General features: G+C 53.0%; 10 protein-coding genes across 10 annotated transcripts; 6 read left to right on the forward strand and 4 right to left on the reverse strand.

The window, feature by feature from the left end:
• Positions 1 to 1180: 1180 nt before the first annotated feature.
• CONPUDRAFT_109952 (uncharacterized protein) lies at positions 1181 to 2050 on the reverse strand (the record flags this gene model as incomplete). The annotated part of the gene is made up of 1 exon (XM_007774576.1): positions 1181 to 2050. A coding segment is annotated over exon 1 (627 nt), but the record flags the coding sequence as incomplete, so codon positions are not given.
• Positions 2051 to 5183: 3133 nt separating this feature from the next.
• CONPUDRAFT_168323 (uncharacterized protein) lies at positions 5184 to 6828 on the reverse strand. Its single transcript, XM_007774577.1, has 6 exons — positions 6689 to 6828; positions 6529 to 6612; positions 6207 to 6458; positions 5797 to 6144; positions 5285 to 5732; positions 5184 to 5220 (listed from the first exon to the last, which is right to left on the reverse strand). The coding sequence occupies exons 1-5, from the start codon at positions 6794 to 6796 to the stop codon at positions 5679 to 5681; spliced, it is 846 nt and encodes a 281-aa protein (XP_007772767.1). The 5' UTR covers positions 6797 to 6828; the 3' UTR covers positions 5184 to 5220; positions 5285 to 5678.
• Positions 6829 to 8122: 1294 nt separating this feature from the next.
• Positions 8123 to 8947, forward strand: CONPUDRAFT_157641 (uncharacterized protein; the record flags this gene model as incomplete). Its single annotated transcript, XM_007774578.1, has 4 exons — positions 8123 to 8503; positions 8567 to 8631; positions 8694 to 8802; positions 8855 to 8947. 4 exons carry the CDS (start codon positions 8123 to 8125, stop codon positions 8945 to 8947), a joined length of 648 nt encoding a protein of 215 aa, XP_007772768.1.
• A 1190-nt stretch (positions 8948 to 10137) lies between these two features.
• Positions 10138 to 11364, forward strand: CONPUDRAFT_84487 (glutathione S-transferase). Its single transcript, XM_007774579.1, has 4 exons — positions 10138 to 10545; positions 10622 to 10815; positions 10904 to 11018; positions 11091 to 11364. Exons 1-4 carry the CDS (start codon positions 10375 to 10377, stop codon positions 11244 to 11246), a joined length of 636 nt encoding a protein of 211 aa, XP_007772769.1. The 5' UTR covers positions 10138 to 10374; the 3' UTR covers positions 11247 to 11364.
• An 890-nt stretch (positions 11365 to 12254) lies between these two features.
• CONPUDRAFT_84488 (uncharacterized protein) lies at positions 12255 to 13601 on the forward strand. Its single transcript, XM_007774580.1, has 5 exons — positions 12255 to 12275; positions 12360 to 12851; positions 12916 to 12980; positions 13042 to 13150; positions 13207 to 13601. Exons 2-5 carry the CDS (start codon positions 12426 to 12428, stop codon positions 13297 to 13299), a joined length of 693 nt encoding a protein of 230 aa, XP_007772770.1. The 5' UTR covers positions 12255 to 12275; positions 12360 to 12425; the 3' UTR covers positions 13300 to 13601.
• A 96-nt stretch (positions 13602 to 13697) lies between these two features.
• On the reverse strand, positions 13698 to 15292 carry CONPUDRAFT_139296 (uncharacterized protein). Its single transcript, XM_007774581.1, has 3 exons — positions 14446 to 15292; positions 13964 to 14383; positions 13698 to 13897 (listed from the first exon to the last, which is right to left on the reverse strand). Exons 1-3 carry the CDS (start codon positions 14536 to 14538, stop codon positions 13829 to 13831), a joined length of 582 nt encoding a protein of 193 aa, XP_007772771.1. The 5' UTR covers positions 14539 to 15292; the 3' UTR covers positions 13698 to 13828.
• A 505-nt stretch (positions 15293 to 15797) lies between these two features.
• On the forward strand, positions 15798 to 17282 carry CONPUDRAFT_129659 (glutathione S-transferase). Its single transcript, XM_007774582.1, has 5 exons — positions 15798 to 16036; positions 16096 to 16507; positions 16581 to 16774; positions 16838 to 16952; positions 17026 to 17282. The coding sequence occupies exons 2-5, from the start codon at positions 16337 to 16339 to the stop codon at positions 17179 to 17181; spliced, it is 636 nt and encodes a 211-aa protein (XP_007772772.1). The 5' UTR covers positions 15798 to 16036; positions 16096 to 16336; the 3' UTR covers positions 17182 to 17282.
• Positions 17283 to 18692: 1410 nt separating this feature from the next.
• Positions 18693 to 19423, forward strand: CONPUDRAFT_157645 (glutathione S-transferase; the record flags this gene model as incomplete). The annotated part of the gene is made up of 4 exons (XM_007774583.1): positions 18693 to 18863; positions 18965 to 19158; positions 19226 to 19340; positions 19403 to 19423. 4 exons carry the CDS (start codon positions 18693 to 18695, stop codon positions 19421 to 19423), a joined length of 501 nt encoding a protein of 166 aa, XP_007772773.1.
• Positions 19424 to 19676: 253 nt separating this feature from the next.
• Positions 19677 to 19898, forward strand: CONPUDRAFT_157646 (uncharacterized protein; the record flags this gene model as incomplete). Its single annotated transcript, XM_007774584.1, has 2 exons — positions 19677 to 19778; positions 19833 to 19898. The coding sequence occupies 2 exons, from the start codon at positions 19677 to 19679 to the stop codon at positions 19896 to 19898; spliced, it is 168 nt and encodes a 55-aa protein (XP_007772774.1).
• A 10-nt stretch (positions 19899 to 19908) lies between these two features.
• Positions 19909 to 20070, reverse strand: CONPUDRAFT_92523 (uncharacterized protein; the record flags this gene model as incomplete). Its single annotated transcript, XM_007774585.1, has 1 exon — positions 19909 to 20070. The coding sequence occupies one exon, from the start codon at positions 20068 to 20070 to the stop codon at positions 19909 to 19911; it is 162 nt and encodes a 53-aa protein (XP_007772775.1).
• Positions 20071 to 20175: the final 105 nt, after the last annotated feature.

Below are 20175 nucleotides of genomic sequence, written 5' to 3' on the forward strand. Positions count from 1 at the left end.
TTGGCGTATGGTGACGGCTTTGTGAGTGGGACGATGGCCTCCGTGGTGCGTAACATGGCCCCCTCGACGTGGGCGAGCTCCGCCTCCGCTTGCGGTATGGAGGCGATCTTGTCGGGGGGAGGGCGCTTGCTAATTTCAGCATCGAAGCGTTCCTGGAACTTGGGCCATGCCGTCGCGCGCCAGTTGCGTCTCGGTCGGTAGATCGATTTGGCGGGGTTTAGGTCGACTGTAGTGATGATGGGGAGGTGGTCAGTGATGACTGGGCGGAGTTCGGGGCGGGCATCGCAGGAGATTATCGCCTCCTGCATGTTGGCGGAGCAAAAGACATTGTCGGGGCGCGTCCAGTTGCCCGTGGACGACGCCTGCAGTGTGGGTATGCCTTTCGGGAGGGCCATGAACATGCCGTAGTCGGCTAAAAGATGGAGGAGGGGCTGGGCGGCTTTGGTGTTAGTCTCGGTGAATAGGTGCGTGTTGCGGTCGTCATCCCACATAGGGTGGTGACGGTTGAAGTCGCCGAGCCAGATCATGTCCGGCTCGGGCTGCTGTTGCTGTGGGGGGTCAGTTAGGGTGTTGGAGTGAGTGCACTCGAGGTGGGTTTCAAGCGCTAGGAGGGTGTCGTCGTTTTTGCCGTCGACATAGAGGTTGTAGATGTGAGTGTGCTTACCGTCGACTTCAATGTCGACTGCTGTGGCATCAGGGGAATCTATCGGGATGGCGGCCCACGCCGCGTCTGAGAGACGGTTGCTCACGAACATGATCGAGCGGGTGCGGGCCTGGGAGTTCTGGTGGTTCGGTGGGTAGATCACCGACCACTTGCTGCTTGCGTATACAAGGCCTAGGAAGTTCAGGCCCGGTTCTTGCACCGCTACTATGTCGTACTGGTCGGGGTCCAGCGCGTTGATCCACTCGCGGTGGCCGGTCTGGGACTTTCGCATATTCTGTTGCCATATCCGGATGTTCGTACGTGTCCGTTGGGTGTCGGTGTCGCTATTCATTAGTTGGATTTTGGCGGGGCAGGGGCGGGCGCTGGCGAGGGCGACGGAGTTGAGTATTGAGACTGCGTGGGAGTGGCTGACCGTGACTCGGAGGGCGCCGCGGTGGCGACGGCGGCGACTGAGGCTATGAGTTCGGAGATGCGCTCTGGGAGTTCACCGTCCTCGGTGTCGGAGGCAGCTGGGGGGAGGGACGCGTCCCGGAGCGTCTTGGGGGGTTGCAGCTGGGCCTGGGCACTCCAGAGCGACGGGAGGTCACCGCCGCCCTGGGTGCCGGAGTTGCGGCGGCGGGTTGGCCACCCGTTGTCCCGTGGGCGCGTGGGCTGCTGGGGCTTGGCAGCGGGGCGGTTCTGGCCTTTAGCACTCGGGGCCGACGGCCTGGGCGCTGGGGCCTGCGAGGGGGCGTGCGGCTGCGAGGGTGGTGTGTCCACCAGCTCCCAGGTCAGCGGGTCTTCCGTTGGGAAGTACCGGTAGCGCGCTTCCAGGTTGCGAACCTGGTGTTTCTCTCGCAGGGCGATGAAGGTGGGGCAAGCCCGGTCGGAGGCCGCGTGGCCTGCGACTGAGCAGTTGATACAAAACTTATCCTCAGGTCTGGTGACCTCGCATTCTCGCGTGCGGTGCGGGCCTCCGCACTTCGCGCACACGTCCACCGAGGAGGGGCAGGTGGCTGCGCGGTGGTTACCTTTGAACGATTGGCATTTGAGGCAGCGGGGTGGCTCCGGCACGGACTTGCGCACGAAGCAGCGCCTGCCGTCGAGCACCAGGCCGTTCCTCAGGATGGCATTACCTGCCTCCTTGCTCTTTACCTGTAGCATGACGTGGCCCGTCCGTTGGCCTTCGAACCGGTCTGCCACGTCGCGAAGGAACCAGGCTGCTGTGAAGGAGTTAGCGGGCTGATCGTTAGTTGATTCCGCGTAGCGGAGGGTCTCTTGGTTGTCAGGTGAGCAAGTAAAGGGGACGTTCTCCACGATGAGGGGGTAGGTGCGTGCGCGGAGGCGCCCTTTCCCATATTTCGCCTCGAATAGGGGCGTGATATCAGGCTCTAGTATCCAGGCTGCTGCGCTGAGTGAGGTTAGTTCATACGCGAGAGTCCCGCTTGAGAGGATGCGGACGGTGTGGAAGGACGCCCCGTCGGGTGGGGTGGTGCCTTCGTCACGCAGTTGTTCTAGGGCCAGGTTCGCCCTGGCAAGCAGTACCTTCTCAGAAAGGGGGCCTTCTGGAGTGGAGAGGGTGGCACCCGCCACGTGGACCGAGCGGGCTTGCATCGCGCTGCGGGCGAGGGCATGGGTGTGGGGGTGGGTGGGCTGTGTCTGGCTGGGGGCAGGCTTTAGGCCTGCAACGGAGGCGTACGTTGTACGCGATTGGTCTGGGGTGTCCTCGCGCTGGCCTGGGGCGTGGCTGGTCGTGAGGGACTCAGCGGCGTTCTTGACGGACTCCGCTGCTTCCGTGAGTGTGGCGACTTGTTCTTTGTGGGAGGCTGCCGAGGTGGTTATTGCGTCGGTGATTGATGTGAGGATGGCGGTTTGTTTCGCAACCGAGGCGCGGATGTCGTCCGCGTAGCTGCCGAGGAGTGCCAGGGGGTCTCCCGAAGTATTTTCGGCGCGTTGGGTGTCGTTCTGTTGGGTGCGGAGGGCAGAGTGCAGGAGCATGGCCAGGGATCTGATGGTGTCGGACAGGGGGGCTGAGACTGTGGCGTGTTCTGAGAGCTGGAAGAGCGCAAGGGTGAGGTTCCCTGGGGTGTAGGGGCGTTGGCCGACGTCGTATCCTCGGGACGCGAGCAACGTGCTTGCCTGTCCCGCGTTGCGGATGCTGGAGGTGAGCGGGGCGTTGTCGACGTGGTCTAGCAGGGATCTGGAGAGGGCGAACGCGTTCGAGAGGCGCTGGACCTCCATCTGGGCGGCCAGGCGGGAGGTAACCGGGGTTTTGGGTTTCGGGGCTGACTGAGCTTTCGGTGCTGGGGCCGAGTCTGGCGTTCCGCGCCGCGACATCTTGCGCGGGTTCGGGCTGGCGGTGTCGGCGGTATTTTACGGGTGTGTAAAGTATGTCTAAGGTGTGATTCTATTCCTTTGTGCAAGGCCACTGATCTATGCTGCGTCGGGCGGGTGCCGCTGGGTCGGGGTCCTAGCGGTGCCAGAGCAAGCAGTTGGTGGTTGCTGAGAAAGGAAGGTCAAGCGGCTTCATGACCTCCGCGCGTTCTCAACGTTGTTGCAAGAATCCTCTATCCCGAAGGCCCGAGAGTGTTCTGATGATCGGTTGTTGGTCCATATGGGCTATTCTTGGCTCCATCTTGCTCATGACATTAATGCACCGCTGACATGTTTCAGAAGCGGCGTTCAGCGATCTGACCGGGCGAGCGGTGGGGAAGAATGCCCATGACTCCTTCCTCCCATTCATTCGCGCTGACTTATGGTTTCAGCTTATCGGATTGCCTCCGCGATCAAGCCTGGCTTCTGCGATATTATCTATGCTAGCACTCGATGATTGCTACGACCGGTCTCCGCATGCAGGCGACCTGGGGACGAGTCCACTACAAGCTAACGTCATTTCTGTTGGGCGTTCATCCGAAAAGTTGTGACGATGTACAGGAAACTCAATTTCTAATCACAATGTTATCAGGTTATCTTTATGACTCGCCGCCCTAATGAGCGAGTATCTTTGCGCCGAAGCTTTCTCATGCGATCCGCGGTAGTCTCAATGGTGCGTGTGACGACTGTGGCGGTGAGCATAGCCCCTTCATGATATTTAAGTCGTCATTACTCACCACGTTTGAACGGACTTCATCCCCTTCTCACAATGATCTCCGTCGATTCCCCATTGTGGAAACCTTTCTGGTCGAGTGCCCTGACGATGAGCTACATCGTAGGTCAGGCTTGCCGCGTTGTCGACGTTGGTTACTGGACTCTGACGGCGCCATTCATAGTCTCGTTATCTTTCCTGTCGGTCTACGACTATCGTTAGTATCAATTCTCTCCCTCCGGCGCGGATGATACTGAATGTCTGTAGTTCTGAGACTTGACTCTGAGGTATAACCATTTCTGCTTTTGGATCTCCCCGCTCACGAGCTGCTATTCTAGGTAGAACTGGTATGGAGAAAGTATCTCGTCCTAAGCGGTTCGGGCCAAAAGCGGCCGAGATTGACTCTCATAGATGGGCTGTACTTTATTGTAAGCCAAGGCACCGATATCTCACCAGATGTGGCTAATATTCAAACTCGGATAGATGCGATATTTGGGCCTCTTGTATTGCGCGTGAGTTTCACGACGGTAAATTTGAAGTGCCTGATCCCTCACGCGACGCAACATTATCAGTCAGTCATTTTGTAAGTATACTATACGAGCATCTGGTCATGACTTCTCTTGCTAATAAGTATATCTAGTTTGGTTCATGTTTGACCTCAAGATGTCCGAACGAGTTCGTCGCATTTCGTGTGTTGCCTCGACATTCTGATGATTTTCAAGGGGTAGGAAAAGGTTTGATACTATCCGGTATCGCCATCTAAGCCGCATCGTAGATGTAAGGTTTCTGAACAGACTAAGACAAATTTACTAAGGGATGAATCTAGGTTATATCCTCTACGCGCTATCTATGGTTGTACAAACCATAGTCATCATGGCATTACAAGGTAAGCCGAGTTCCAATATGGGTATACATCTAGCCGTCTCAAACCATGCACTCAGTCATGATGATCATCCGACTACACGCCATGTATTCACGATCCGTCAGGATATTGCGCCTGCTACTAGGGACATTCATCGCTCAAACGATTGTCTCCCTCTCAACGTCGATTATTTTATACGGTCCATTTACTAAACTCACAAGTGAGCAGCTGCTTTTTTCCTGCCTCCGATCCGATGACTTACGATCACAATATACGTTAGTGAAAAGTTCGATCGAGAGCCACGCAGTTTTATGTGGTAACCTTCTCTCCTCGTTAGCCTTTTGGATGGGGACGTTAAGCCAGCTGGTCACGCTCACCTACGAGGCCGTGTTGGTATCACTAACACTGTTCAAATACGTAGTATACGTCAGAGAGCGACGTCAGCTGTGGCAAACGTGGCATACGACTCACTTACTCGCCATTTTAGTCCGCGATAACCTCTCGTACTTTTTCATGTACGTGCCTCCCTTTTTCCAACAGTCGTCAAACCGCTGCCTTAACACGTCAAATGTAGGGTTATTGCCGCTCTGTTGCTAGAGATCGTGTCATTTGACGTATGGGATAGGAAAGTAAGCCAAGCCACCGACTTTAATTGGTGTCTAGAAACTTCACTGATTGGCTTCACTCCAATAGGATGACATGAATGACCCCGGGCTGCTCTACATGTGCATGTCAGACGTCCTGGTCATTTCCGTCATAAGCATATGTGGACCTCGCATGATACTCAATCTCCGTTTACAAGAGAAGTCAACGGTACTCGGAGATCCGGAAGAGACTATCATCTCCTCTCTCAGGTTTTCGGTCCGATCGGCAGATGACGATATAGATTTTCCATAAAACCGACTATGCACGCATTAATACAACCTCCTACCCACGTAACCATGCAACTCCTCTTGCGATCGCTAGAACTGTACCCTTTCACTAATTCTCCGACGCCGAGTATCCCATTCTATCAAACGCAATGATTTGTTCATATTGTGACTCGTTCATCTTCAGCCCTATATCGTACATCATCGATCATCCCGGCTTCAGTAATAGCCCAATTCCCTATCCAATGCATCTGAAACGCCCGGAAAGTCAAGCTAGCGTCATGGCAATAAGCGTTACAAATGATACGGAGAAACGAAAAGCAGGAGAATGACGCACAACATCATCCGGATCCCACGGATTGAGTCCCAAAAGCATCATGTCGGTTTCGTCGTAGCCCATCCGGTTCACCAGCGAGGTTCCTGCCCTCCTCGTGCGGCTGTAGTATCCGTCGGAGTAGGAGTTGTCATAATCATCGCTTGCTGATTCTGACGATTCAGGGTCTTCGTGAGCGCAGTCGGTAGCTTCGTGCGGTGTACGACTGGGGACCGTATGCTGGGGTCTAGCTTGCCCGTTACGCCCTCGTCCCGCGATAGAAGAACCAGATAGCATCGTCTGATTTTGGCTCCGACGGCCTTGACTCTGCTGATTTGTGTTCGGCTGGCTCTGGCTCTGCTGGTTTTGGCTCTATTCCGCCGCCAATGGTGTTAGTAAGCCCGACCACCGTGAAGACTAACACATAGCCTCACCTGATTCTTCATAGCTCCCCTCCTCCTGTTCCTATTCTTCTTGCCGGTGCTAGTGGACTTACCATCATGCTGGGTCGGCGCGGTCTGTCCTTGCATTGGCTCGGGTTGAACCTGGTTGGCATTCTTCCGCGTGGACTGGGGCTGTTTCGAGGAAGACTTTGATCCTTCCACGCGCTGACTTTGGCCCGGTTCCTCGTTCAGCTCAGTATGGTCTTGAATCGAGGCGCTTTCACGTTTCTGGTTGACCCGTCTCTGTACAACAACATTAGCGATCCCTTGCGATAACACAATTCTAGGACCATGGGAGAGCTAATGTGCGTACTTGAGCCTTCTGTGACCTCCTCGTCGCCGCATGATGCTGCTGCGCTGGAGATGGATTGTGTGATGCTTGGCTCTGCTGGGTCTGCTGGACATGGGTCCGCAACGGTCACAACCGGTGAACACAGTAAGATCCAGCGATGATAAAGATCAAGATAACTTACTTTATCGCGCTGCCTCTTTGCAAAGAACTCTTTCCTTCTTTGCCTCCTGGATTTGTTCTGACCGACCTCTACGGGCGATGAAGGCTGAGCAAGCGCAGAGTCTGCCATCGGCTGTAGATGTCGCTCAAAGAGGCTGCGAGGACGAGGTTGTCGACAAGAGGGTCAACGCTTCGGAGACCTGAAATGAACAGACGTACGGCAGAAACCGAAGAAGTCGCGAAGCATATGGAGTGGGAGTGCGCAAGGGTCATCTGCTTACACCAAGTCGGGTGGTGCGACGATCACCCATGTTCCACAATATAAGCAAACGAACAAGATCAAGAAGCTTCACAAGCACCAGATAAACCCAGGCCTGATCAATAATGTAGCTGTAACTCATATGTGCATTTGAAGATGCCACATACTCCGATAGTGTGGTTTTAATCTAGTCAAACGACAAGTCAGACGAAGGACCGTCATTGAACCCGGGCTTGTAGTATAAATACTCCGGTATAATTGGCTGGCCTTGACCTTGAGATCCAGTTTCAGTCTTGCATCATAGCCGAAAGAAAAACCTCCGAGGACATCGTTGACAAGAAAATGACTCAAGTCATTATCGTGTTACGGAAGTCGATAAGACATGCAGTGACCCACAAAAATCGCCGCAAAAAGTCGCCAAAGGCGATAAACAACACTTACAAACAACGCCCTTGCTTGCCACAGTGGACAGTGGCGCTGCTGAGCCATCTTTACACGGCTACGCTTCACTGTACACCAACTTTGCATCGCGATGCAAGGCAACTCATGCTGTGTCTGTTCGAGGGACGCTGGACCCACATGCGATGGGCTCGGTCCCAGCTCTGAAAGTAACATCTCGTCTTGCGGGACTCAGCTGCCGCGGAGGATCTTGGGCTCTTGAACTTGGGCTTCAGCGCTTCAGCTTTGAACTTTTGTGATGCTTTCTAGTGGTTCCTTATCTTCGCAATACGCCGCAGGGAGCTAAAAAGAGTCCCCTATGTACCAGACATAACGAAAAGCGGAGGGCGCGTAAGCCTCCTCATCCACCCGCGACTGACTGTCACTGACACCATTATTACAAACCAGAAGTACCACCCCCATCATCAGTTCCTCAGGCTGCGGTTCACTGATGTCATGACAGGTCGGGAATTAGACCTTTGCCTTGATCCAGGTAGTACACAGCGCAGTCGAGAGAAACTTGTTACTGCGACAGTCCCAGAGCATGGCAAACCGCTGTCCGGTGAGGTCCTCTTTCCTTATTTGTCTTTGTCAAGTTGTACTCACATACTAACACGTTGACATCGTGATACTCATCTGGTCTCAGTATAAAGCAAAGCCATCGTTAGTCGAAGTACTTCCCTCCATCACCCCTTCTCACCGCTCATTCGAAACATGTACATCGCCGGATTTATAATTCCCTCCGATTCGCCACCCACCATGGACTTGTCCGCCTATCTTACGATGGCTTACATCTTCGTCAACACCTTCAGGGGCATGGCGGCCAGCGCGAAGGTCGCAGAGTCTCAGGGAGGTAAGATACGCCCCGACAGGATGCCGAACACTGCGTTGGGTAAATTCATCTCTCCTGTCCATGGCCTCTCGTATTTCCTCCCGCAACTCGCGATTCTCGTGGGCATGCCGTTTGCTGGGTTCGGGCAGCCACGATGGATGCGCAAGTGGGAGTTGCCGGATTGTGGGATCGGCAAAAAGGAGAGGATGGGTCTGAGGGTGGCTGCTTGTGTGCTGTCTTTTGTCATGGCACATGGGTTTGTTAAGAGAGGAAACAAGGCGTTGGGATCGCAATGGCATGCTATCGGCGTACGTTTTGCTTACATTTTGAAGACAGGTAAACGCTGACCACGATGTTTTCACTTCTAAAAGCGTCGCGAAAATACCAAGGTCGTCAAGGATGGCCCATACTCGGTCGTGAGGCACCCTGGATATTTGTAAGTGCTCGCTTGCTCCCACTTGAAATGCACATGGCTAACCACAGGTGTGTGTCGTGCAGGTCCGTGGTTATCCAGCAAGCTTTGTATGGCGTCATGTTCTGGAACTGGTTCCCTGCGGCTTCGCTTCCCATTACGGCCGCTGCATTTGCTCTCAAGATGCCCATAGAGGTAGGCTATATTTACCTTCGTGTCGGACGTCAGCTGACGAATCCGCCTGCAGGAGGAGCTCATCCAGCAAGACGTGTTTATAGCTGAGGATTACAGGCGGTATAAGAAGGAAGTCCCGTATCGCGTGATCCCTTACCTTTGGTAAACAGGAGACGGTGCAAGTGTTAAACTTGCCCATGCCTTCTGTTTCGTCTTCCCCTTTTCGCAGAGACATGTCACAGTATCTTGTAGAGTAATTGACTGGTTTCTTCTAATCCATTCCAAAATGACGCTACTTATTTCCTAACTTTCGAGCCTTGTGAGAATAAGTATGCTTATTGAATACGGTTGCTGTTACTGTCATGTAAGAAAGTGGGTTCAAGCAAGGAAGTTCCAATGATTAAGTCCTCTCATTGGTGGTGTGCAAAGTGGCAGGCTCGGAGACGTACAGCATGGCGTGGCTCGAGGTGGGCTCGCAGTTGACCTCGAAGGCGTTCGTTGGGCGTTCGTGCTAGTCAGAAAAGTACTCGCTTTTACCTACTAGATGAAACTTGGGTAAAAGCCTATCAGCACTGGAGTGAGTGCTAGTCCAAGGCAGTAGCATGGTGGCGAGCTGACCTTTACTGATTGACCCCAAGTCTGAATTGATCTCTTAAGCATGGGAAGGGAAGACACAAATACTGCATGGCCAGTCGCTGATATCCGGGGGGACCGGTGCATTGGATGGTGCATTGGACGGAACCCACATGTCAAGGTGTTAGCTCCACAACCTACATTTCCCTAATATAGCCAAGCCCCTGATTGTTTCTTGGTTGGCTTATGAAATCAAGTGCAGCGTCCATCAGCAGGCGCTCGTCGTCTTGCTCAGCACCTCTCAACTTAAAGCGGCTAGTACACTCATCTTCGTCATTTCCTCCTCGGCCTCGGGTAGCATGGTGCATTTTGTGAAGATGATTGGGCAGAGCGCGACTCCTATCCAAGCGTCGTCCACGTGGGTGCGTGGAGATGTGTGACGATGTCCATGTCATGAATAGCACTGATGATAGGTACAGTTGGCTCCAAATGCGACTAGATCTGCCTTCAATTAGTTCCTCGTTGAATATTGAGGCAAAGCTATCGTAAAGGTAACAAGGAATCTTCCGAAGCCCTGGTCGCAAGGATCCCACAAAGCGTATATTTCGTTTTAGATTAGTACTTGTAAAGCATGGGCGCAAGTGGCGCTGTCTTTTCAGTTGAAGCACAACTTGCTGCCGCCCGCAATCACGTCCATTGGCTTACTGGTCCCGGATAAGTGAAAATATGGTGTGTAATAGCGCTACCAGTTGCCATTCATTGACGTATTCTAGTTGTCTTGTAGTGATCAGATGCCATTTTTGGATTGGCTCCCCCTGTGGTTCCTGTGTCAGCCTCGGGGAGGGCACCGGCTTCTCAGCCTCGGAAGCTGTAGCCAGTGGTGGATGGAAAACGACTGTCCAGTGCCGATTCACATATATAAGAGACAAAGAGACATACTACCAGTCGTCATCTCACTCCCATCGCCCATATCTTCACTGTACTACTCAGTCCAACCAAAAAATCAGTGCGAAAACCACGATGGTCTTGAAACTTCACGGCGCTCGCATGTCCACCTGCACCCGCACCGTCGCGGTCGTGGCCAGGGAGCTCAACGTCCCATACGAGTTCGTTGATGTCGACTTCGCCAAGGCCGAGCATAAGTCGCCCGCGTTCACCGCCGTCCAGCCATTTGGCCAGGTGCCTTATATCGTGCGTTTTCTCTTACCCGTCATTCATCGCCCTCATAGGTGAAGCATGTGGAGACTGACCAACCATATGCATACAGGATGAGGATGGCTTCAAGCTATTCGAGTCGCGAGCCATCTCCCGCTATCTCGCCAAGAAGTATGCGGGCCAGGGCACGAAGCTGATCCCCACCGACCCCAAGGATGAGGCCGTCTTCGAGCAGGGTGTCTCGATCGAGTCGTCCAACTTCTACCCCCATGCGTTTGGATTCGCCTTCGAGAAGGTCTTCAAAGCGTGTGTATTTCTCACATTTCATGTGCTCTCCCCTTCGTTCGCGATCCACGTTCCATCGAGGCTGACGATGACGACAACGGTACTGCAGGAGGCGCGGCCTTACCACTGACGAAGCCCGTGCTGAGGAACATCTCAAGACTCTCGCGGCCAAGCTCGACGCGTACGATGTCATTCTCGGCAAGCAGAAGTACATTGGAGGCAATGTGCGTCCTCCGCCTGATTCATTGTTTATTTCATGACTAGAATACTGACTATTGACTGCTCGGGTCATACAGGAGCTCACCCTCGCGGACCTGTTCCACCTCGCGTACACCCAGTTTCTTATCACGCTCGGTCAGGGCGACCTCTTTGAGTCGCGCCCCAATGTGGCGAGGTGGTGGAAGGAGATCTCGAACAGGCCTTCTTGGCTTGCTGTCAAGGATGGTGCTTAAGTCAGAGTTGACTATTGTTAGAATGAATGGGGGTATGAAAGTGTATCCAAAACTATACAGTAGCTAAACACTATTGAACATCATCGCGAGTTTTCTGACGGAATACCTCGCGGCTAGCCAACAAGTTAACACAGGGGATGATTGGTTGATATAATGATCGTTCAGACGCCCATAATGCATGAGTCCGACGAGCTATTGAGTCCTAGTAGGCGGGGGCCCGCCCGCCCGCCCGCCCTAGGATGATAAAACAGCTGTGGGATCAATGCCCAGTTATGGATGTAGCATACGGTAGAGCGTGAATGCGAGTATCACCGCTTCGTACGTGAGCGTCGTGATCTGGTTGACTCGGAGTACTTGTGCCTGCCCAAAACGCGGACGAGGAGAGGAGGTTGCCGCATATCCACGCTCTATTATGCATCAGATCTGACACTAGCTAGGTCAGTTTATTTGTATCCGTGCATCGGTGACATCGTGATAGATGAACGAACAACATATACAAACAACGCCCTCGTCTGCTGCGGACTGCAGTTGGACTGCAGTGTTACCCCGAGTCAGCTTCAATTTACACGGCCGCATTGCGGCTAAGCTTTGGCACCACATTCCAGGTATAGGCCTGTTCCAGGGACGTTAGATCTAACTCTAGATGCGAAGGGCTCGGTCTCAGCTTTGAGAGTAACAACTCGTCTTACGGAATTCAGCTCCTGTCAGCGAGCTCGAGCTTCAGTTCCCGAATATGACGCTTTTTAGTGACTCCTCATCGTTGCAATCCGCAGGGAATGTAAAAGTGTCTGTAACGTGCTAGACATAGTGAAAAGCGGAAGGTATGTAATCCTCCTCATCCGCCCGCGGCTAATTAATACTATTACAAACTAGGAGTACCACAGCCATCATCACTTTCTCGTGCTGCGGTTCACTGATGCTACCATGTCGGATCAGCAAGTAGACCTATGTCTTGATCAAGCTAGCCACAGCGCAGTCGAGAGAAACTTATCACTGCGGTAGTACCAAGGCCTGGCAAACCGCTGTCCGGTGAGGTCCTCTTTCCTTATTTGTCTTTGTCGAATTACACTCACATATTGACATGTTGACGTCGTGATGCTCATCTCGTCTCAGTATAAAGTCATCGCTAGTCGGGGTGCTTCCTTCCATCACCCTAGTCTCCTCTTTCCAGTTCGAAACATGTACATCGCCGGTATCAACGTGCCCTTCGACCCGTCCACCGACATGGATCTCCCTGCCTACCTCACCACGACATACATCCTCGTGCACACCTTCAGGGGCATGGCAGCGATGGCAAAGGTGGCAGGTTCCGAAGGCGGCAAGATTCGTCCCGACAGGATGCCCGCGACTTCCTTGGGCAAAATCGTCTCTCCCATTCACGGCCTATCGTATTTCATCCCTCAACTTGCAATTCTCGTCGGTGTCCCGCTTGGCGGGTTCAGGCAACCACAGTGGATGCAAGGGTGGGCGTTACCTGACTGGGGGCTTGGAGAGAAGGAGAGGATTGGTCTGCGAGTGGCCGCTTGTGTTTTGTCGGTTGTTATGGCACATGGGCTTGTTACCAAAGTCACTAAGGCGTTGGGGTCACAGTGGCATGCAATTGGCGTACGTATTGTTCACGTTTGACGGTTTACCGAATGCTGATATCGGTTTTCTATGTTCCTTTTAGCGTCGCGAGAGTGTCAAGGTTATTAAGCACGGCGCGTACTCTGTTGTGAGACACCCTATGTACTCGTGAGTGGTCACTCATTCACTTTTTTCGGCTCCCGTTACTCACCTCGCGTGTCTCGTGTAGGTCCGTCATGATACAGCAGGTTCTATACGGCGTGATGTTCTGGTCCTGGGTCCCAGTTATCACGCTTCCCATCACTGCCGCTGCTTTCGCGATCAAGATGCCCATCGAGGTACGTTACGTCTACATATCTTCGTCTGAGATTTTCGTTGACGAAGGCCTCTGAAGGAGGAGCTCATCCAGCAAGATGCGTCCATCGCCGACGAGTACAGGCGATACAAGAAGGAAGTTCCGTATCGTGTGTTCCCTTTTCTTTGGTAGACCGAAGACGGTGCAAGAATTTTAGACTTGCCTATGCTGTATGCAATATCTTCTACTTCTTTTACCAAAGATATGTTATCTTCTGAGCGATTTGCTTCCCCACATCAATTCACATTGAAGTGTCACTTGTTTCCCAAAATTCAAGCCTGCCGTATACGTACTAGCCTTATACAAGACTATCTTTGCTTGTCGGACGTTGTTATTGTCATGTACACAAGAATACTTCTGTGGGTATCGTAAAATACTCAACCTCAGTTCACAAGCGTGAGTGACTGTACTTGAAGTTCTATAAAAGACCATGTTCGCCCATCTCAGGTTTGCGTCCAGTCGATATATGGCATTACGAACGTCCCATAACATCGACTATGTACGCACTAAGTCCAGACATCCGATAAACGCGGCCAAGTATTTCTTTTGAATATCATAAGCGTGAGGCATCCTCGTAACGGTGCCTCGCTCGGTTCTCGTTATCAAACACAACGCTTCGCTTATCCCGATGTCCTGATGAAGCCACATCGATCATTGTAAGTCAGTCAAACCTCTGCCAGTCGCAGCCCATGTGTCTTTCTACCTGACGCAAAACATCCGGATACTCAAACTGACGTCATGGCGAGACTCGTTAATACCGACTCATAGGAGTAAAAGACTCGGGAGAATAACGCACGACATCATCTACATTCCATGGATTGAGTCCCAAACGCATCATGCCCGTGATGCTGTAGCCCATCCGGTTCACCAACGAGTCTTCCTCATCGTCCATGCTGTTGTAGTTGTACATATCGTCACTTTCAGATTCTGAAAGCTGATGTCCTTCGTGGAACAAATTGTCAGCTTGACCTGTTACACGATCATCGTTCATGTCGTAATTGTACATGTCGACGTTTGCCGACTCTTCGTGAACATGATGCTGAACTTGGTCTTGAGCACAGCTGGGACTCGGAACCGTCTGCTGGCGTTGAGCTTGTCCTTGGCTCCACCGAGCTCGGGTTTGGCGGTATCGTTGCCCGGCTGAATTGCCAGACATCGTTTTGTGTCCGCTCTGACTATCTTGACTCTGCTGGCTTTGACTGTGCTGGCTTGGAATCTGTTTTGCCGTCGGTGATGCTGGTCAGCCCAACTATCACAGCAAGTAACGTGAGACCTCACTCGATCTTTCTTGCCTTTCTTTCCCTTTCCGTTCCCCCTCCTCCTGCTCATGTTAGGGGGCGACACAGTGTGCACCAGCAAGGAATCTGCCATTCCGTACCCAGATGTCGTCCGCGGTTGTGGTTGGAAAGCAGCACGATAGTGCGAGGGTCACATCGCCCGGCGCCAAAGAGAAGCCAACGTGTGAGAAGGAAGCGAAGCACTACAAATGGGAGAGCGCAAACTTGGGCCTCATTTCAGAAGTGTGTTCGCTATGCATCTACTCATTGGCTCTATTCAGCTTTAAAGAATTGATAAGAGGGGCCCATTATAACATGGACCCCCGTCACCACACCTTAAGAGCCAAGAGGCCGAAACACCGATACACATGTCAATCTACCCTGCCATGTATCATAGCACTCTGTGGGCCATAGTGCGTAGCGTGAAACCAATACCTGCCACAGAAGCTCTCCAGCTCAGAGCTACATCAGGGGTATCCTGTCATCGCCCCGGTAGTCATCACCTCGACCGTCGTCTCAACGACTGACTGACTCACCGTCAAAGTCACCGTCGAGTCATCGTCTTGTATGACGTCCAGTTGACTTTGGCCATTCAAGCGCTGGGCTCGCGCGTGAGCACACCGCCGCTGCTGTTTCACTGATGGCCATACTCGGTCCAAACTCGGCTGACCTTGACTTGCCCTCTTCCACTGCCATAATCCAGGCCGAGAGCTGCTGCTCGATTCCGAGAGCGGAGCTAGTCTGATGACATGCGCTGCGTTGTGTAAAGCACCCTGCCATCATTTGTAAATGCCCAGTCTCAAGCGTGTGCCAGAGAGGTCGCCAGGACTCAGACGGTCAGCCCCTGGCATCCTCTGGAAGGACAAATTGGCTTTTGGCCTTCCAACATCTCAGAAAGCACTTGCAGGCGACAGCGTTATCACTCACCTAGCGCCCTGAAGGATCTACTAGATCATCGGCCCCTTCATATACTCTTTGAGCCTCCTAGCGCTCTTGAACGACATTCTCCCCATGTTTACCCTTTGATCCCCATTTGAACCTTGAATTGGTCTTTGACATGGTCAGCTTCTCGTTGTTTCTTGCCGTACTCGCACTTCCATGACCTGTTAGAGGCTCGTAGACCGCGGTCGGTGGCGGAAGGGATGACCGAAGACCATATGGGACAATTCCCGATATCCGGGATATCGTAGGAGAGACGCATGTCAAAATGGCAACTTCACGACTTGAAGATTCCCTAATTCAGCCTAGCCCCTGATGATTTCTTGCCCAGCTTACAAAACCAAGCTCAACGTCCATCAGCAGAGCGTTCGTCGTCTTGCTCAGCACCTCTCATCTCAGAGCGCGTCGCTCCCTCTTGCTTCGTCATTCCCCCTTCGAATTCGGGAAAGGTGCCGCATGGGGTGAACGTGAATGAATAGAGTGGTGAGCGCTTGAGCATCACCCGGGCACTGCCCGCCGACCCACCGACGAGAGGGACCGTTGACACCACATTGAAGGTCATACCACCTTGAGGAGGCCCATAGGCACAAGTGATACTATAGAAGAGCAAGCTGCCGTCGGGGGATACGCATCCGATGACTAAAGCGCTCCCAGTACGTAGACACTTCGGCGTGTTATAGCCCCCACTTGTTGACGTGTTGTGTTCTACTAGTAGTAATTGCCTACCTTGAGATGGATATTGGCTCCCGCGAACTCGGAAACAAAATGATCTGCCGGTCGCGATCCCAGCGCGAACCTGTCAAACTGGAGCCAGAGATGGATGGCGCACGAGATTCCAATGCCAATTCGCCCATATATAAGTGACGCACACCAACCCCATCGTCTCTCCCCATCGTCCCCATCTCCTCCATCGCACCCTTCAAACCAACCAACATCCCATCGAGAATATCAACATGGTCTTGAAGCTTCACGGTGTTTCCTTCTCTACCTGCACCCGTACTGTTGCGGTCGTAGCCAAGGAGCTCAACGTCCCGTATGAGCTCGTCAATGTCGACTTCGCCAAGGGAGAACACAAGTCTCCCGCGTTCACCGCCGTCCAGCCCTTCGGCCAGGTGCCTTACATCGTACGTTCTCTCTCACCCGCTCGCTTCCATCTTTCTGCTCGAGACGTCCAGAAGCTGACCGCCCATGACACAGGATGATGATGGCTTCAAGCTGTTCGAGTCCCGTGCCATCGCCCGCTACCTCGCCAAGAAGTATGCCGGCCAGGGCACGAAGCTGATCCCCACCGATCCCAAGGAGGAGGCCATCTTCGAGCAGGGTGTCTCGATCGAGTCGTCCAACTTCTACCCGTCTGCGATTGGATTCGGCATTGAGAAGGTCTTCAAGCCGTGCGTATCACGTACTCTCTCATGATATATTCTTGATAGAAGCTGACGATGACGGTGCTACAGGATGCGTGGCCTCACGCCTGACGAAGCGCGCGCCGAGGAGCATCTGAAGACGCTCGCTTCCAAGCTCGACGCGTACGACGTCCTCCTCGGCAAGCAGAAATACGTCGGTGGCAACGTACGTCTTCCCGCCGTATTCCTTGTTCACGTCATCGCAAAAATGCTAATCGTGGGCTGTTCGTGTCATACAGGAGATCACCCTTGCGGACCTGTTCCATCTCTCCTACGGCCAGCTTCTCGTCCAGGCCGGCCAGGCCGATCTCTTCGAGTCGCGCCCCAATGTAGCGAGGTGGTGGAAGGAGATCTCGACCAGGCCGTCTTGGCTCGCTGTTAAGGATGCCGCTTAAGTCAAAGCTGGTTCTTATTAGACTAAATGAGGCTCAAAAGTGTACTCAAAATTGTATAAACAATGAACATTATCGAGACTTTTGTGACATGACCCTTCCGGCTATTTCTACAAGTAGTGCTTGAAATGAATGACTGAGACTGTACCAGCTTTACAAAGTATATTATACATAACGCATGAGTCTAACCGACTAGTAAGATCTAAGTAGTTTTGCTCCGCACTTGATGCTAGCGCAGGGTGTTGACCTTTGTTGATTGTCCTACTAAGAGTTTCGCACTGCACCCTTCTTGAATTGGTCTTGTATGGATGACCTAATTTTCGTTGTTCTTGCTGCATGTTCGCATGAGCTGCTGGGGCCACCGCGATCGGTGAAGGATTCGTGACCGAAGACGGCTTGGCGAAGGCCAGATGTCGGAGACATCGGAGGGAGCGTGCATGTCGAGATGGCAAATTCCGTAACATTCAGATTCCCTAATCCAGACTGTCCCCTGATGAGTTCTTACTCAGTTCATTGAGTAAAAATCATCAGAGATCAATCGATTAAAGTAGGCGCTCGTCGTCTTGCTCAGCACGCTTTCCGCACCCCTCCGCACCCCCTCGTGTTGGGACGCCCAGCTCACTCGTGTTCGTCACCCTACCGTCGTCTTCGGGGAGGAGTGCATATGGTGTGAAGATGAATGAATAGTATGTCGTAGGCATGGTCGCATGTGAGGTGCATAGTGACGTTGGAGCGTTTTAAAGAATGCTCCAAGTGGCAAAATTTACCCACGACTGGTTCTGCTGACACCTTATTAGGCGTCTTCACGTTGGGGACTTGGGGACGCTCGCATCAAAAAATTGAAAGCTAGTGGACGCAGCCAACTAAAACGTAAAAATGAAAATTTTACGAGTAGGGTTCTCTCTGCATCATATACTGATATTTTGCTGATTCAAGAAACCGTCACTGATCAAGAAGCTTCTTGAAATTTTTGTAAAAGGTAAGTATATGCGTCGTTCAAATTGGATGATTTTGAACATTGGTGCATAGACACAGGTGAAACCTATGTTAATGTACTGTGGGTTATAGTAGCACTAGCTGTCCGACGCCGTGCAATCGCGTCCGATGACTCAGGCGTTCCCAGTCAGTAGGAAGTTGGTGCGTCATAGCCCCATCGACGTTGCCAAGTCCATGTTGACGCGCTAACTTTCACTTGCGCTCTGGCACTAGTAACAGGCTGCCTTTCCCTGATTGGCTGTGGTTCCTGTTTCAGTCTTGAGAGATGGGCCCAATTACTCCTGCTCGCTCGGGAAAAATACGATCTGCACGGTTGCTACTGAGTCATGACTCGGACCCCAACGCGATGCTGTTTGGCTGGGGCAGCGGTGGATGTGGTACGATCGCGAGGTCCCAATATTAATGCCACAGTACAGGTATAAAAGAGACACATATTGGTCGTTAACTTCTCCTCCATCGCCCAATCCTCCCTCTATAGCACCGCTCAAATCAACTACACATATCAAAAGAATTTCAGCATGGTCTTGAAGCTCTACGGCGTCAGCATTGCCACCTGCACCCGCACCGTCGCGGCCGTGGCCAAGGAGCTCAACGTGCCATACGAGCTCGTCGAGATCGACTTCGCCAATGCCGAGCATAAATCACCTGCGTTCACCGCAATCCAGCCGTTCGGGCAGGTGCCTTACATCGTGCGTTCTATCTCTTCTTATCGTCGGCCCATTCTGCTCTGCTCTTCGCACCGTATGAGTCATCATGACGTTGACGGGTATATTCACATTTCTACACTTAGGATGAGGACGGTTTCAAGCTATTTGAGTCGCGCGCCATCGCGCGTTACCTCGCCAAGAAGTACGCTAGCCAGGGCACGAAGCTGATCCCCACCGATCCCAAGGAGGAGGCCATCTTCGAGCAGGGCGTCTCGATCGAGCAGTCTCACTTCTACCCGGTCACGCTGGCAATCGCTGCCGAGAAGACCTTTAAGCCGTATGTCTTCTCACCCCTTGTTGTCCGTGTTCGACTTAGGCTGACGATATCAATTACGGTGCCACAGGATGCGCGGCCTATCCCCCGATGAAGTCGTCGTGGAGGAGCAGCTTAAGGCCCTTGAGGTCAAGCTCGACGCGTATGATATTATCCTCGGAAGGCAGAAGTACATTGGTGGCAATGTGCGTACTTAGCTACGATAAACCTTTTCGTCTTATGGCTGGAACACCCCCACTGTGCACAGTCCTCCCCCACCTTTCCCTAATCATCCTCGCCTCGTCTCCCAATATCACTGGCGTCCTCGCACAGCCTGCACGCCCCGGCCTGAAGAACTCGTATGCCACCCCATTTGCTTTACTGTCCTCGGTAACCTGACGCGACACGTGTAAGACATCCGCATGTCCTTGTATATCTTTAGAGTATTCGGGACGTGCTGAAGTGTTGCCGCAGCGTGCGTGAGCAGGCACCCGAGGATGTACGCGCCCTTGATAACCTGCCCGGCTCTACCATGTGTGCCTATGTCAACGGGAGAAGAAGAAGATTTGTCAGAACGCGGGTGTCGTCGTTGGACGGCGCACCGCAACCCCGATGAGGGGGAGACCACCGGGTCGATGCGTGAGGTATGTTCGTTGAGAAAGGCGTGGCCTGACCTCAGATTAATGACATGCATTAAGGGCGCTCTTGCGAGGCCCACCACCTTCCTCCAGCGGGTGCCCAGCCCCTGGCAGTCATCGTTTTAGTCGCATGGTATCAACTCGAGCCCATAGAACCCTTTACGGGCGCATGGACCGGCAGGGGATTTAGATCTCTCGGGCCGGACATGGACAGCTCTCCCATGCCGCCACGGCCCGCCTTGACCTCGGCGTCACAAAAGTACATGACCGAGGAGTCTGGTTTCCCGTTCCCGTGCATGTGGTTCGCTGGTGCCAGCTGAGGCGCGGATCCCCAATCATGCACAAGAGTCCCATGCCTCGCCTGGGGTGACCCGCAGTGGAACGCGGGAGTTGCCCCGACTAA

The sequence above is a fragment of the Coniophora puteana genome, assembly GCF_000271625.1.
Source record: "Coniophora puteana RWD-64-598 SS2 unplaced genomic scaffold CONPUscaffold_12, whole genome shotgun sequence".
NCBI classification, from domain to species: Eukaryota; Fungi; Basidiomycota; class Agaricomycetes; order Boletales; family Coniophoraceae; genus Coniophora; species Coniophora puteana.

What these genes read in the sequence shown, in the direction of transcription:
- CONPUDRAFT_168323 (XM_007774577.1), bottom strand. Translation starts at nt 6,796, where the DNA reads ATGGCAGACTCTGCGCTTGCTCAGCCTTCATCGCCCGTAGAGGTCGGT. An exon ending in GGAGGTCACAGAAGGCTCAA is followed by an intron (nt 6,459 to 6,528) that starts GTACGCACATTA and finishes GTTGTTGTACAG; the next exon opens with AGACGGGTCAACCAGAAACG. An exon ending in CGTGGGATCCGGATGATGTT is followed by an intron (nt 5,733 to 5,796) that starts GTGCGTCATTCT and finishes CCATGACGCTAG; the next exon opens with CTTGACTTTCCGGGCGTTTC.
- CONPUDRAFT_84487 (XM_007774579.1), top strand. Translation starts at nt 10,375, where the DNA reads ATGGTCTTGAAACTTCACGGCGCTCGCATGTCCACCTGCACCCGCACC. An exon ending in TTGGCCAGGTGCCTTATATC is followed by an intron (nt 10,546 to 10,621) that starts GTGCGTTTTCTC and finishes ATATGCATACAG; the next exon opens with GATGAGGATGGCTTCAAGCT. An exon ending in AGAAGTACATTGGAGGCAAT is followed by an intron (nt 11,019 to 11,090) that starts GTGCGTCCTCCG and finishes CGGGTCATACAG; the next exon opens with GAGCTCACCCTCGCGGACCT.
- CONPUDRAFT_84488 (XM_007774580.1), top strand. Translation starts at nt 12,426, where the DNA reads ATGTACATCGCCGGTATCAACGTGCCCTTCGACCCGTCCACCGACATG. An exon ending in CACAGTGGCATGCAATTGGC is followed by an intron (nt 12,852 to 12,915) that starts GTACGTATTGTT and finishes TGTTCCTTTTAG; the next exon opens with CGTCGCGAGAGTGTCAAGGT. An exon ending in CGATCAAGATGCCCATCGAG is followed by an intron (nt 13,151 to 13,206) that starts GTACGTTACGTC and finishes AGGCCTCTGAAG; the next exon opens with GAGGAGCTCATCCAGCAAGA.
- CONPUDRAFT_139296 (XM_007774581.1), bottom strand. Translation starts at nt 14,538, where the DNA reads ATGGCAGATTCCTTGCTGGTGCACACTGTGTCGCCCCCTAACATGAGC. An exon ending in AGAAAGGCAAGAAAGATCGA is followed by an intron (nt 14,384 to 14,445) that starts GTGAGGTCTCAC and finishes ACGGCAAAACAG; the next exon opens with ATTCCAAGCCAGCACAGTCA. An exon ending in CATGGAATGTAGATGATGTC is followed by an intron (nt 13,898 to 13,963) that starts GTGCGTTATTCT and finishes CCATGACGTCAG; the next exon opens with TTTGAGTATCCGGATGTTTT.
- CONPUDRAFT_129659 (XM_007774582.1), top strand. Translation starts at nt 16,337, where the DNA reads ATGGTCTTGAAGCTTCACGGTGTTTCCTTCTCTACCTGCACCCGTACT. An exon ending in TCGGCCAGGTGCCTTACATC is followed by an intron (nt 16,508 to 16,580) that starts GTACGTTCTCTC and finishes CCCATGACACAG; the next exon opens with GATGATGATGGCTTCAAGCT. An exon ending in AGAAATACGTCGGTGGCAAC is followed by an intron (nt 16,953 to 17,025) that starts GTACGTCTTCCC and finishes CGTGTCATACAG; the next exon opens with GAGATCACCCTTGCGGACCT.